A 16,929-nucleotide genomic window follows, 5' to 3' on the forward strand; every position below is an offset into this window, starting at 1 on the left:
AGGAGCTATAATGCCTCCAACAAATCCATATTGGTATGCTTGCCATGTAGTTCACCTATTTCACATTGAAATACATAAAGATTTATTCACAAATACAATAATTTCCTTAGATATAATAAATCAACTTAACAAAATAAATTTTTATGAAAACCTTAACTGTTTACTCTGAATCTGAGGAATTTTTTTTATGAATACCTTTATAATTAGTATTTTGTGAATATATTGTATATAGGAATATAAATACAACTTATTGTATTATGTGAATGAATCGGGATATGCATTCAATATGTAATTATTGGTTGGTAATTTAACAATAGATATTTGAGTGATTTAGGGACATAATAAAAGGCTGTCAATTATGATAACAGATTATACCTTATTTAGTGCACTGTAAATACGTTGTATCCCTATATAAATAATAATAATAATAATAATACAAAAAAAAATAAAAAAAAATTATACAAACATACAGCGACAAGTTGTCATAAAGTGTAGTCATTTTTAGTAAATAACATATTTATAGCTACTGAACCTCAATATCCCTATAAATAGTCATCTTTATAAGTTGCTTTAAAATTATTTTGTCTTATAAAATTAAATAGTGGAGTATAATTTTTTTTAGTAAACAATTTTTAATAAAGTAAAATAAAATTCAATTGATTGAATTTTTTTTATAGAATAACTTAGTTAAATAGCTTTAAGAATTTAAACACTCAATCTTAACTATAAGTCTATAAGAGTTCCACTCTTAATTAATATTTAGACTTCTCGATAACATGGCCTAGGGGTGTTCATGGGTCGGTTATTGGTCAAACTCAAAATCAAACCAACTGAATCCGTTTTAGAATTATCAAAATCAAACCAAACCAAATATAATCACATTTACCGATTTGGTTGTTATCAGTTTCAGTTTGGTTTGTTTTGGTTATTCGGTTATTAACCATACACAAAAATAAAAGAAATAATTAATTCAAAACGTGAAAAAAGTGACAACAATTCATTCAAAACGAAAAATAGTTAGAATGACTGACTTTACAGAACTTTGAATTACAATGAATAAAGCTTCAAAATTCACTATTTTGGTCTAGAAGGAAGAGACAATCAATCACACAGAGAATTGAGACACTCATATATATGAAACCTGTAAAATAAATGTTCTCACCTTAGACACTATTGTTTTCATAAGTAAATTATAAATAAATTTTGATGAAAACATCTACAAGATCTTTAAAATTGTTTATAAAAACAATATATTATGTATGTATAATAATAAAATATATGAATATAATTTATCGGTTCGATTTGATTATTTCTTCCATTTTTTCAAACAAAATCATAACCAAACCAAATACTATTGGTTTTTAAAAATTTAAAATCAAATCCAAATAAAATCAATTTGGTTTGATTTTTCAGTTTGGATAAATTTTTATCCAAACCGTGAACACACCCTAGTCTTGGCCAAACAAGCTCTAAAGAGTGAAGTAATGATCTAATATGTCCGAAGTTAACTAGAATCCGGTACCTCAAAACTTCACATTTCAACTTTTTCCAAATGCATATCCACATTTCTGAGGATAACATAAGCCAGTAACATTTCAACTATTAACACCAACATTGGAAGAAAACATGCAACTCATACCAATTTCAAGTGCAATAGAGCAGCTCTCCCGACGAAAACGCCATCAAAACCCAATACAGACGATGCAAGGTAAACTGCCTCAAGCAGCAACAGTTATTATTTCATTTCCCATGCAACATGAACAATTTGTATGTCAACTAGCAATACAATGTGTCATCTAAACTGCTTGCTAAGTTCAGTTGACAACAATCAACAATCACAAACAAATGCAACAATTAACATTTCCTATTTAGTAGACTTCAACATGCCATTGCTTGTTCTTTTTGAGTTGTGAAAGCTTCTGCTCCCAGCTCTCACCTCTCTCTTCAGCAACTCTCTTCAGGGTATCCTGGATGCCAGGCATCATACCCTTCAACCCGCAGAAATAGATGTGGGCCCCTTCATCCAGAAGTTTGAAGATCTCATCGCTGTATTCCTCAATTTTATCCTGAACATACATCTTCCCCCCTTTATTGTTCTTTTGTTCTCGGCTAAGAGCACGGTCATATCTGAAATTGCCTGGGTAGTCATTGAGATACTTGGTGAACTCATCGTCGTATAGAAGGCTGTCAGTGTTTGCAACCCCAAGGAAAAGCCAAGCAAGGCCATTAAACTTCATTGGAACTGACTCCATGAACATACGACGAAGGTAGCCTCTGAAGGGAGCCACACCAGTTCCAGTTCCAATCATGATGTGTGTGGCATTAGGATTATTTTCAGGTAGAAGCATTATCTTACCAGAAGGACCTGTGAAAACATCCAAAGGGCGATCAATGAAGAAGAAAATTGAATCTCGGAGTGTTTCACCAATAAATATGCAACCCACCAACAAATTATAAGAATCTAAGAGCCACATGAAATATCCTGTTTAATTGCAAAGCATCACCACACTTAATGCTCAGCAGGGTATCTTATTTAGAAATTAGAAACGCGTAGTTGGAATTTAGAGGAAAAAGGTGACAGTGTAGGAAGATGGAAGACCATGGAGTATAGAAGTTCTTTACTGGGAAGTTTGAAACTAAAAGGGGGGTTAGTAACGCCAAATCCAAATCTAGAAGGGGCATACAACAGACTAACGGAAGGCAAAATTTACTTCCTTTGTTAATAATATTAAGGAAATCATTAATTAGTTGTACAAAATAGGCATTTAAGGATTCATCATATGATCAGATAGTCAAGGTAAAAGATTCTAGAGATAGTGACGGACAAAGCACTGATGCACTCTTAGGAGAAAAAGTATGCATATCAGCGGGCAATTTGAAGCACACAAGGAAAAGGCAAATATCTTCAATCTGTTATGCTGTACAACCTATATGGTCAACTGGACAATATAATTTCCTGCTGACAAGACCACTTTTAACAGTATGCTGCCTCAAAGATCATTTCTTTGTCCCTCTATTGAAATGTTGGAAAAACCTACTCATTAAGCCAAAATGCAAATGATGTGATCAGAGATGACAAATTGAGAATGCAATGTATGGAAGACGAGTAGTGTTGGCATGCAAAGTCTTCTTTGAATAACATCTGTAAAAGGACTATTTGGATTTCACCTGTGATCTTCACTTTGTCACCAGATTTCGCATTGCATAGGAAGTTACTGCAAACACCATTTTTGGATGGGTCTTCTTTTCCTGTCTCAGGATCATAGTAGACAGCTCGTCTGACACACAAGCTGGCCGTTTTCCCATCAAAAGAGTCCCCATATCTGGTGGATGCAATTGAATATAGACGAACATTGTGGGGACTCCCTGGTTTCTTAGGGTTTTCACCCTGAAAGAAGTTAAAAGTGAGACTCTGAAAGAATGGTGGGTGTTAAAATTATACGAAGCTCATACTGAGGCTTGGTATAAAAAAGAAGGATAAAAGCATGATATCACTTTTTTATAACTTTTGCATCGCAAAAGGGGGGGGCCCAAACTACAGAAGGTTCAGGTCAAATATAGTCGGACACCAATAGTATCAATGACCAAAACATCTGAAACACAGAATCTAACATACAAGCATGCCAGGGCTAAGATTGGATGTACATTTTTGGGGGCCCTTCCGTCTATTGGGATGTCAAAAGCGCAAAGTAGTAAAAGTAACACGTGAATATTCATGGTAAATGTCCTATTAGTAACAGCAATGAACATGGTTGTCCTTCAAACTGAGTACACCAAATGGAGATGTGTTTAAAGCAAATAGGACACAGATTTAATTCAAAATGTTATATAACTGGTCCTATATATTCAGGCCAAAACAAGAAAGCTTTTCAATGCAATAAAAATAATAGGGAAAATGGAGCCAGAACTTACAGGAGGAACGACACCATAACTTTGTCCTTCCCAGTAAGGAAGGTTGCCATCATGATCAATGACAATATGACAAGTCTCCCCGGGAGCTTTTGGGCCTACAATTCTTTCAACAGAGACAATTGTCGCTGTGTATGGTTCCTTGGGCTTGTAGATATTCAAGGGTGGTTCTTTTGCATCTTCAAGTGATAAAGGTGAAACTGAAACCTTGGCTTTGCTAGCATGTTGCACTGACATGCAAACAATGTATTGGCTTCTGGATCGAGTCGCTTTTAGATCGATAGATGGCATAGAGATGCATGATTTATCACTGAATGTTAAGCTTGTAGCCTGTAACAATGAAATGCATATCAATTGGGGATAAGAAAACATTAACTAATATATAGTATTCTTTAGTCTAGTCAAATCACTATCAAACAGTCATGAAACAGACAAAACATGTGATTGCATAGATCAGGAAACACATATTCAACTAAGTGTGCACATATCAATCGATGTAAGTAGCTATCAGCCTATCACATCCTACTTTATTTTTCTTTCCTCATTAAGTACATTATCAGAGTTCCTAATGTCCTTCGACTCACGTGAATTTTGTTCTTTATTCATTTTACTGTTTAGTTCATCTCTCTAGTTTTGTTCCTTTTACTGTAATACTTGCTGCCCATGTACTTCTATGACTCACCTTGGCGCATATTGCATTGTCCGTCAAATAATTACTTTACTGATGAAAATGGAAAACATGATTTTAGAACAAAAAATTATGCACTAGAATTAAGCAAGGAGAATCTAAAAACAGTATGCCACCGGGTAAAGGATGTTTTCATGCTGATACATATACCAATACACATGTTAGCAACAAAAGGACCAAGAAATGAAAAACAAATGTGCTTACTTGGAAACATCTAAATGATTCAAGACCACAAAGCAGACGAACAATGTATGAGTTACTTATAAAGACAGAAACTTTAGGATATTTTCTCTAGTGATTCTTAACTTAACAGCTTAGAGATGGACCAAAAGTTATGGAACACATGACATCTGCATTTTTCAGGAATAAGGATATACACAAGCTGATATTCATAAAAGAATTGAGTGAATATGTAGCAATCAGGTTACTCCCTTGGAAATCACTAATGGATGCCGAAACGCGGATCATAATATTCTTCATTTGTTTAAATACATATCCTCCCACCCCCCACTCGCGTTTGTACAAAATCCCTTTGACACACACCTGGAAAAGCTTTACGCACCAATCCTTTTCCCAACCATAGCTTTTACACACCTCTTCAGTGTTTGATCATATTTTCCCCCACAAGTGTATGTCAAGCACCAATTGTTGCCATGACACATGTCATAACTCAAGAAAATACTTAAAGTTAAAGTCCTTCAATGCAAGAATCCAAGGGAAAAATATTACTGTAACTTTCAGTCTCTCTTCAACAACTTTTTCATCTCCTCTTCTATCCACCTTCAATTCCCAAGAAGCAAAACCCAAAATACGACAACCTTTCTAAATCTACAAACCCACTAGTAAAACCCATGGCTGGTTCTTGTTAACGCCATTAACAGACACAAATGAAGTTTTCACACCAATTTCACCCCATGACAGATGCACATAGAACATATTTTTCATGCGCCATGTGTTTCTCGTCGGATCATACTCCTCTACTGCTGCAGCACTTGCACAACCGCTGGCCAATGTAGGTTTTCACACCCACAACCTTCCTAGCGTACTTTTTCCTTGGAAAAAGCAACCCTTGTCTTGGACACCTTTTCCAGCTTCATTTCTCTTCCCAAGCTTTGCAGAATTCAAACAAGTCATATTCAGTCTTTTCTAGCAAAGTGTTTGGATTAGTCCCTCGCTCATCTTTTTAGTAGGTCTAGTTTCTCATTAATTAGATCAAGCATTTACATTGACAAAAAGCACTCTGATTTTTTACACCATTGAGATAAATTTGGGATCAATAGCGGTATTTAAAAAAAATACTCTTGTCCGGTTTTGAAGCATCTTTTCACCAAGTCAAGATGCTCAACTTGTGTGCAATGAGGATGAAGGAGAAATGTTGAGGAATTAAGAAGTTGGGGCCAACGACAGCAAAAAAAAGGTAAAGAAGGAAGTGAAGAATGAGTTACCTGTGAGAGATATTCAAGAAGAAGGTCATTTGGGAGAGTAGAAATGGTTGTTCAGGCAGTGAGTGAGGCAGAGAAATTTAACTTTTACACATAACAAGTGTAAAACAATTTTAGAAAATGAAAAGGACTCAAAATAAATGAATATTTTTAAAAGTCGGACACGTAGCATCCATGTAAAACTTCTGACAAAAGAAATTTGCATTTACTCGCTTCTTTTGTGTGTAGAACATGCAAGTGCCATGTAGCTAAAATGGTGTGCATTGAACATAATTTAGGAAAGGTTTAGTGGGTAAAGCTTTTTCCAAGAATTAGAGGTGTGTCAAAGGGATTTCATTACAAATTGTGGGAGAGCAAACTATGTGTTAAGCCTTCTTCATACTATCAGACTTCGATTCAAGAGGAATGAGTAAGAAAGCAAGGCTAAGATACCAAAGGAATTAGTAATGAAATTCTCAATTACCCATTACAGGATAGAAAAGGTTAGCATTCTAGGAGCATGGAGATCAAAATGAAGCATATCAGTTGTGATTAATTTAGATCTTTGGGAAGAGAGAACCATTAATATTGTGTCTTGTGATCTAGACAAGCATGAAGACATAGCAACATTAGTTAAGAGATGATTGAGCAAGCCTGAATGTACAAGACACACAAGTTGTTTCAAATTATCATTTCATTAAATCTTTCAAAATTTAGCACATAGCAGAAAACCAATTTTAACCAAGATCAATTGCATTTTGCATCACAGATAAGGGAAAAAAGGGGGAAGGCACATTGACTGTCACAGTCACCAATTGGACCACTCAACATGTCATTGAACTCAGCTACACATTCAGATACCTTAAGTCCAACATCATACAATTGTCCATCAAGTATCTGAACAGTTTTGGGACATATCAAACTCAAATAACACAAGCTATGACAGTGACTGGTAAAAAATATAACACGACTTTTTTTCCTCTTTTTGTTGAGAAAAAAACAAATCAAACCCCTTTTTTTTCCTGAGTGAGTTGATGTGTTAGGAAATAGAAATTAATAATGACTAAAGATATTCAAGAAACCTTAAACGTAGATCTTCGGAAAGAGGAATCCGTTTGGAGAGGAACAGCAACTGACACCTGCATTCATATACATACCCATGAGCTAACAAGTAACACAGGAGGGATCCAGAATTTGAAGTCAACAAAGGTAGATAAAAATGGAATCTTTTTGAAGTACTAGTGTAGTAGTTACCTGAGAGATAGCTGAATGAGCCATGATCAGATCAAATGATTCTATCAATTTGTGTGTAGGGAGAAAAACTCTGAAAGGAGAAAGATGGAGAAGGGTTTATATATTGGGGGTTTTCCAATAGAGAAGTTGGCAAGGCCAATAGGTAGGTGATCCTTTGGAGTTGTGCAAAGGACAAGATTGATGGCTTTTCAGAGATCCATTTCAATTTTGTGAGCTCTTCAGCTCTTTAACTAAACACTAGTATTATATTATTTTCTTCTTTTCAAAAGTTTCAATAGGAAAAATTATCATATTTGTCCTTATATTTTCATAAAAAAAGTTATATTTATCTTTTATCATTTTTTTTTATATTTATTTTTATCATCTAACTTTAGACACATATTTATTCTTAAATTGTTAAATCCTTATTTAATAAATTTGAATCTGAATATTAAGATGTACATTAAGATTAGATGTCAAATGCACATCTGAATATTAAGATGCAGTTTCTAGGGAACACTGAATCATTAAGATTATTTGTTTTCAATATCTGAATGTGCATAATTTTCTATTTTTTAAAAGAAATTAGGAATGAAGCACTATATCAATAAAAGTTATAATCCAAACCCAAGATAATTTCTTTCAAAATTTATTTCAAAAACGGAAAATGGTCAAAATTATCCTTAAACTATTTGAAATAGCTTATATATACCATTTAATTATGTTTGGGGATCAAAATTACCCTTGACATCTATGTTTTGGACCACAAATACCCTTAAAACGTTATCTTTGCCATCAGAACTGACATGGCAGTCCAATATGGCAAAAATACCTTCTTCTCAATAATGTTGTTCTTCCTTGTTTATCCCTATCACAACAAGAAAATCAAATATAATTCTTCCATTGTTCTCTTTTGAGTTGTTGTTCGGACTTTGGAACTCCGATTTCAAAGTGTGCTGAAGTTTGTTTGAAGTTGTAATTGCGTGTTGAAGGATCGAGTTCATTGTTTGAATTTTGGGGTCATAGATTCACAAAATTGATTTTTAGATTTTCAAGCTTTTTAGAACTCTTTTATATATTTTTTTGGAATTTCAACTCAAATCTTCAAATATCAATCTTCAAACTAAGAAATCAGTTGTTAAATGTCAATTTCCAGCTTCAATTGCAATATCCAAGCAATTTTTAGTAACATTAAATTAAATCTCTTCAAATTTTTGCATTTCAAAAATCCAACAAAAGTTAGTAATTTCTCACCAACAAGCTTTCAAATTAGTAGCTATTTTCGAGTTTCAACACAAAAAGAATGACTTTAAGAGTTTTTCAACGTCTTTCAACCTTGAGAATTAAATTTTGAGCCTCAGATTCGATGACATCAAAACCCAAACAATGAACTCAATCATTCAACACACAACTACTATCTCAAACGAACTTCAGCGCACTTCGAAATTGGAATTTCAAAGTCCGAACAATAACTCAAACAAGAACAATGAAAGAACTATTTTTGATAAAAAAAAATTTAAACAAAATTTGTGATAGAGATGAACAAGGAAGAACAACATAATTGAGAGGAAGGGATTTTGCCATGTTGGATTGCCTAGATGGACTATTATGTCAGCACATATCGCAAAGATAACATTTTAAGGGTATTTGTGGTCCAAAACAAGGCGTTAAGGATAATTTTGATCTCAAACATAACTAAAGGGTATATATGAGCTATTTCGAATAGTTCGAGGGTAATTTTGACCCTTTTCCGTTTCAAGAATAAGATTATAACCCACCCTAGAAAAAAACGATTTATTTATTTTCTCATACATTTTTTTCTCAAGAAACAATGATAACTTCTTCCAAAGAATTTTTGACAACAAATGAATTGTAAAAAGAAGAGTTCTTCATAAATATCAATTCACCCAAGCATATTGTATATGTTAAAAATATCAGATAAATACTTGTAAAAGATTATGAAAACTTACTTATTCAAAAGAAAAAAAAATGATATTTGGTTGAAAAAGGAGAGGAAGAAACTTGAAACTTACTCAGAAGAGAAGCAAGGAAGAAGATATAATTTTTTTAATGAAAGAACGCTTATTATTTTAATAGAGTCTGAATGGTATTAAGATTCTGTTATGAATCTGATTCATTCAAACTCATTAAGACCCATTAAGAAGTTTCTTTTTTTTTAAAAAAAAGAAACAAATGGACTTAATGGGCTGAATCTGAATGATTAAGATTCAGATTTTCATTAAGTGCAAACAAATGAGGCTTAAGCCTCATGTCACCACTCTTATTATACTATGTGGCATCGATGTGACACCTACGTAGATATAATTTCATTCCAATTAAAATTTGGTCTCAATTTAATTTTCCTACCCACTCAATATTAAACTCACCATTTAAACCCAAAAACGAAATAAATAAGTAGAATATGTTTTTTGTCCAGCAATTGTAATGTTACCAGAAATCTTGAATCTTTTATGTGGGTATTCACTAGGAAAATAATGTTTTTTTGCATATTTATTTAATTAAGTTAGTATTTTTGTCTGTTGTTCAAAAGCAACATCAACTTCTAGTGTCTTTGCTTTTGTGTAATGTGGTTGTAATGGAGGCAACAAACTCAACATATGTAGAAAAGGTGGAGAAGTTTGCACAAATTTTAATTTCAGGCCTTGAAAGAGATTACTTATAGGAGTCAATGTCATGCCCTTATAGAATCGTCATAGTGAATGCTAGAGAGAAATGTGCAGCGAAATTATCTTATTCTGCAAAAAGTCATATGAAAATGAAAGTTAGAATAAATCGAGAAGCACTTGTTCATATTCCAATCATGTAAGCCAGTAAAGTGAGATGAAAAATGATATTAAGAGTTTAGGTTTAATAAGTTCGAGGAATTGAATATAATAATGGGTGTGTAGAATAATTAATTTAGAAGTAAATTTTAATTGCGATAAAAATATATTCATGTAGGCGTCACATAGACATCACAAGCGTTGTGACATGACACTTAACAGTTCAAGAGAAAATATGCGCCTAAAGTTTGATGACAAAGATAAATATATCAAAAAGATATGATGATTTTTTTTTTGTTGAAAAGTTAGCCTTAGAGTTTTCAATTCGTGATAGCTTTTATTTCAAGCCTCATACTATTAAATTTTAACATTTTTCTAGGTCAACTTAGTCAAAGAAGCAGCAATAGACGAAAATTATTCTACGAACCTTTTATAATAGTCAGTCAAACCCCAAAAAATTTCTAATATTAGTTGAGTTTGTGGGTCTGGGCCAATTTTGAATACCTTCGTTGGACATTATGTCGCCTAGGAATGCCACGAACTTTAACCAAAATTTACACTTGAAAAACTTGGTGAGTAACTCCCTATCTTTAAGAGTCTGAAGAACTATTTTGAGGTGACTAGCATGATTCTCCTCACATCTGGAGTAGATTAAGATGTTACTGATAAACACAATAAGAAATATGTGCAAGTATGGTTTAAATACTCTATCTGTTAAATCTATAGATGTTGTAGTAGCATTAGTCAAATCGAAGGACATGACAAGAAATTTGAAGTGACCATAACAGGTCCTAAAAGCAGTCTTAGGGATATCACATACTCTAACTTTCAACAGATGATAGCTGAATTTGAGGTCTATTTTAGAAACAAGTGACACCCTGAAGTTGGTCGAACAAGTCAATAGTTCTCAGAATGCGATACGTATCATTTATGGTGACTTTGTTCAACTGGTGATAATTATTCACATTCTAATGGAACCATTTTTAACAGGAAAAAGACTGGAGCACCCCAAGTGTCACGACCCGATTTCTCGAGTCATGATGACACCTATTATACCCTACCAGTAGGTAAGCCAACCCGAACCCATAACATCAAGCAATGAGCGAAATGACAGAAACTAGCGAAAACAATAATCTAAACAAGGACAACAAGGCGGAAGCAAACCAAAATAAATATATACAGAAATCCCTCCCAGAACCTGGAAGTCACTAGTACAGAGCTATCTAATAAAGAGTACAAGTCCCAAAAGTGGAACACAACAGAGCATGTCTCAAAAGCAACAAGACTAGCTAAACAAAAGAAAGAGACAGAACAAACCCAAAACGCCAAGTGCTCGCTATCGTCTCCGAGTAACAGCTGCAAAAGAAGGCTGGAACTAATCACCGCTGGTAACTGGTACTGGGACCTGCATCACGAAATAGATGCAGAGCGTAACATGAGTACCAACACAGCAGGTACTCAGTAGGCATCACAGGCCGACTGAGCAAAAAGGATAAAAACAATAAGAAAGGATAGAATTTAGACACAAAAAGGTCAAAGCGGATATGAAAATAAAGCACACGAGAATACCAGAAATAAACTAAGTACAACTAAACTAAACATAACTGGACCCCATAAGCCCAGAAGGTACACTCGTGCACAAGTTTAAGTAAAACCTGAACGAACCCCCATAAGCCCGACAGGTACACAAAATAGCTAAGTCTACTGAGAAAGATGGAAACCAGGCTCCCAGCCCAAAGTAACCAAGATAATCCATCAGACTCCACCCAACCAACAGTACACTCCCAGCCCAGCTATGAAGAGTGACCCTAGGGGGCACCCAACCGAACAGTCCACTCCCAGCCCAGCTAGAAAGAGTGACCCGTGAGTGAGGTAGATATCGCGAGTCGTCATACCATGCAGTCAGCTAGAAAGAACAACCCAGGGACACCCAACCAGCAGCACACTCCCAGCCCAGCTAGAGAGAGAGGCCCGTGGGCTATTGCCAAAATCACCGAGTCTACCCAGCCAGTGATACGCTCCCAACCCAGCTAGAAAGAACGACCCCAGGGGTGATGGTATCTCCAATATGATCCAATCCAACAACAACCACCGTGGAACGCCGTCCACTCAAAGAAATCACAGAAAAGGCTCCAAGCCTATACTATCTCAATTCCACACCTTTAGTGATGCACTGAACCTTCGAGAATGCGTCGGAACCACAGAATGAGAGGGAAAAGATACAGAAGTGCAACAACCAACGATAACGCCTAATCTAAGGCTCAAACTATTAGACTCAAGCCTGCTACTCCAGTCTACAAGGAGCTAAGTCATTCAAACGACGTCGGCAGAAAGTCAAGGCTATCCAGCCCACACGGGTCATAAGTCTAAGGCAATGCTAGCCTAACCTAGACTAAGGACATCATGCTTACGGTTAAGGATGAACAAGGCATACAACACATATCATACAAACATACAATAACATTTAGCACATAAGCATGCAACTCTACTAAATCGGTTAACATGATACTATACCCAAAATATGGCCAATCGATCCTAACATGAGGTATCTAATCAAAGTAAAGTAGGAAACTGGTACCCACCCTCAATTCACTCCAATCGACAAGCTTTTACACAATTAAGCTCAATCTAATAGAAAGGAAGCCGTAGCCTACCTTAAGGCCGACCGCTCGCGTTCCAAATCTATTTGCCGAAGGTTTTCCTTCTCGAACGCTCTCACTCTATCAAATATAAGATCACAATGTTAGTACGATTATTTAGACACCAAAATCACAACAAATGGAGACGGTCAATTTTGGAGTCAAAATAGGAATCGTGGGACCCACACCGAACTGTTCGAATTTGACTCCTTCAAGAGACCCAAAACAGTACCCCAAACTTGTGTTCCAAAATAGAACACAATTCGAGGCTTATAACACAACAAAAACTAACAAGCAAAAAAATCACACTTTAATCAACTTAAAAGAAAACAACAGCAGTCTAAACTCGGAATTAACGAGAATTGAAAGGTGCACAACACTCCTTGGACACTCCACGACGTAGCCACGATAATTCCCAACACGTGGGACTTCGAATCACCCGTAACTGAGCTAAAATGAGAGAGATAAAAGCAAAACAAGAATGCCAAAAATAAAGGCTCGAAAAAGGGTACAACAGTCAGGTTTATCGCGAAATTACCTCGAACGACGCATACCCGACAACTTACGAATACTCTACAACGAAGCCACCAAAAATACGAAGCTCCCGCACTTCAAATCGCCTAATTCGGATGAGAGATTAGAGAGATATGAGGCTTTTAAGTTTGGAAAAGGGTTGTTGATAATCTGCATTTTATAGCAGATTTTTTAAGTCAAAAACCACAAAAGGGCTCGAAAAAAAATCAAAAACCTCGGAACACAAAATAAGGGTCAATCTAGACCAAACTCGACATTGCGGAGCTAACCACGCTGACATAATTCTCATCTGAGCGCGTTTACTCAGAATGTTGACTATAGTCAAACTTAGGCTTAAACTTAAAGTTAAAATGCCTAATCGCACCGACTCACACTAAAAGCCTCGGGAGTCATGCCGACCATGCTACCAGTCTAAAATGACCCTCCGGAGCTGATGGAATCGTCAGAATTGGATTCCGATGTCATCTTTTTGAACTTTTGATCGAAAATGATCGTTCAAGGTTCATAAGCTCCAAAAAACACTAAAACTCGCACAATAACCAAATGGACCAGGTGACCGAACTGTCAGTCCCAGCAAGTCATAAATGACTTGGGGTCGCTACAGGAACGCTCTAAACAACACACAGGAGGCAAAACACAGAAATGACCAGGAGGGTCATTACAATATCCACTACTAAAAAGGACTTTCGTCCGCGAAAGTAAGGGTCAAGAATTACCTGAAGGCTCAAACAAGCCGGGAAATTGCTCTCGCATCTCTTGCTCAGTCTCCCAGGTAGCCTCATCGACTGGACGATCCCTTCAACGAACCTTAACAACAGGAATGGCTCTCGAGTGCAATCTCCTCACATCACTGGCTAGAATGGCAACTGGCTCCTCTACAAATGTCAAACGATCATCCAACTCGACTGCATCATACTGGAGCACATGGGACTCATTAGGAACATACCGGTGCAACATCGAGACATGGAAAACCGGGTGGATGGCTGAAAATGCTAGAAGTAGGGCCAACTCATAAGTAACCTCCCCAAATGTCCGGAGTATCTCAAAAGGCCCAATGTACCTGGGGCTAAGCTTGCCCCGCCTCCCAAACCTCATCATGCCCTTCATGAGCGACACACAGAGGAATACCCGATCACCAACAGAGAATCTCAAAGGTCGGCGCCTCCGATCCGCATAACTCTGGTGCCTACTCTGAGCCATCCTGAGTCTATCCTGAATCACTCTCACCTGGTCCAAAGCCTCCTGAATCAAATACGTACCCCGCGGCCTAGGCTCTATAGACTCAAAGCAGCCCACCAGAGAGCGACAACGCCTACCATACAAGGCCTCAAACGGGGCCATCTGAATGCTAGAATGGTACTTGTTGTTATACGCCAAAGGCAAGAACTGGTCCCAATGATCACCAAACTCCAAAACACAAGCTCGCATCGTGTCCTCAAGGACCTGAATAGTACGCTCCGACTGACCATCAGTCTGCGGGTGGAAAGTTGTGCTAAGATCAACCCGATTTCCCAACTCATCCTGAAAGGTCCTCTAAAAGCTAGACGTGAACTGAGAACCCCGATCTGATATAATAGAAACTGGCACCCCATGAAGTCGAACCACCTCCCGAATGTAGATACGAGCCAACCTCTCGGCGCTAAATGAACACTGAACAGGAAGGAAATGTGCTGACTTGGTCAATCGATCAACGATGACCCAAATGCTATCAATACCTCTAGAAGTCCGCGGTAGGCCAGCCACAAAATCCATAGTAATGCGATCCCACTTCTACTCCGGAATGGACCTCAAATCACGATACATCTTCGATGTGCCCAGATGGATAGAGTATCTAGACTCATGGCCCTCAGAAAGTATCAACTGTATCAAATCCCTAACTTTCGGAACACAGATACGGCCGACTAATTTCAACACTCCATCAAGATCTAAGGTAGCTTGACCACCATCACCCGCTAACACTCGATCTCTAAGGGACACCAAGGCCTCATCCTTAAACTAACAACCACGGATCCTATCAAGCAAAGAAGACTGAACTCCCATATGGGCCAACACGCGTCTAGAATCTGAGATATCCAACTGAACCATGCTATTGGCGAAGGGTCGCTCCTCAACAGATAAGAAGGCTAGACTGCCCATACTCACCGCCTTCCGGCTGAAGGCATCCGCTACCACATTCGCCTTGCCCGGATGATAGAGAATAGAGAGGTCGTACACTGCTAAAGAATTGTCAAAAAATGACGGCCAAAAGCGACGGACTGCATCGCTTTTTTGGTCAAAATCGACGCAGTCACCTCCGTCGCTTTTTAACCCGACGCTTTTCAAAAAGCGACGGACAGCGTTGCTTTTTTTTACAAATTTTTTTTTGAATTTTTTAACAAAAGCGACGGACTTCTTCGCTTTATTTTAATTTTAATTTTTTTAATTTCTAAAAGGCGACGCAGTCCGTTGCTTTTCTGTAAATTTTATTTTTGAAAATCCCAGAAAAGCGACAGACTAAACCACGCTGTCCGTCGCTTTTTCTGTAATTTTTTTGACAGCAGCAACTGGCAATTTCTGCTGCCCACCTGCAAATGCAATTCAATTTAATTCTACACTATTCAGCCTAACCAAACACACACAATTATAAACAATCTAAACATAACCTAAAACAACAAACTTAAAATAACATTCAAAAGTATCTAAATCATAAATTAAAGACTTGTCTTTTAAAATTCTTTTCAAAATTTCAAAAAGTTCATAAATGTCCAGAGATCTAAACTAGGGAGTGAGATCTACATAATCATCCTCATCACTGTCGTCGTCGGTGTCATCGGGAGCCGAAGTAGTAGGTCGAAGAGCGAGGTTCATCACTTGTTCTTTATTTGCTGAACGGTCTCACTCATGCTTTGTTGTTCAGTTACTCTTCTCCGCTCCGACTCTGCTAGTGCCGTTGTAAGTTTAGCTATTTGATCCGACATAACATCAATCTGAACACCGTCAAGTGCCTCGACTTGATGTAACGATCCAATACCTTCTAAGCCTGACTGAAGTCGTCTAACATCGTTTCGAGAGCCAAGACCATAGTATCTACCCTTGTGTGTTCCCCCTATCACTTTTTCTTTCGAAATCTTGGTGGACAGTTCAGGTGTCAATTGGACCGAACTATCTAGATTCTTAGCGATGTACTGATGAAAGTCATTCTGCATATTAAATATAAAAATTGACATCAATATATATACATATCATAAATGTGGTCCCAATGACCAAATTGTACCTCGACTCCCAAGTACACATAGTCTAATTTTTTTTTTGAATAACGTTAATTAAATCGATAGTAAAAAAAAGTAAAGTATACTAAACTTAACTAAAAAATATATACCTTAAAGTTATTAAACATTGTCTGGCGTATACTGTTTGGAATCTCGGTCCAAGAGTGATAAACATGTGTATAGAGTCTTCTAACACAGTCTTTTAAAGCCCGGACAACATCCTTTGCAGGATGCCACCTGCAAAACATATAATAAATATGTTAGTTCATGAATAATATAATTAAAATAATAAAGAAATAAATAAAATAAACTAACAAATAAGATAACAAAACAAACTTACGATGATCCATTCGGCTCAATCATGACTCTACCAAGTCTATCCTTCTGGCCAGGAGCTAGATCATACATCGTATCAAGTGGTGTTGCACTAGGTGTAGCTGTAGACAAGGGTGATACATCAGGATGCACAAAACG

The 16,929-nt window shown here is 36.7% G+C and overlaps 1 protein-coding gene across 1 annotated transcript; it reads right to left on the reverse strand.

Moving 5' to 3' along the window:
- Positions 1-1,704: 1,704 nt before the first annotated feature.
- LOC102579393 (ferredoxin--NADP reductase, root-type isozyme, chloroplastic-like) lies at positions 1,705-7,526 on the reverse strand. The gene is made up of 5 exons (XM_006363588.1): positions 7,273-7,526; positions 7,101-7,157; positions 3,913-4,239; positions 3,169-3,388; positions 1,705-2,365 (listed from the first exon to the last, which is right to left on the reverse strand). Exons 1-5 carry the CDS (start codon positions 7,294-7,296, stop codon positions 1,869-1,871), a joined length of 1,125 nt encoding a protein of 374 aa, XP_006363650.1. The 5' UTR covers positions 7,297-7,526; the 3' UTR covers positions 1,705-1,868.
- Between the last annotated feature and the right edge of the window lie 9,403 nt (positions 7,527-16,929).

The sequence above is a fragment of the Solanum tuberosum genome, unplaced genomic scaffold, assembly GCF_000226075.1.
Source record: "Solanum tuberosum cultivar DM 1-3 516 R44 unplaced genomic scaffold, SolTub_3.0 scf00454, whole genome shotgun sequence".
NCBI classification, from domain to species: domain Eukaryota; kingdom Viridiplantae; phylum Streptophyta; class Magnoliopsida; order Solanales; family Solanaceae; genus Solanum; species Solanum tuberosum.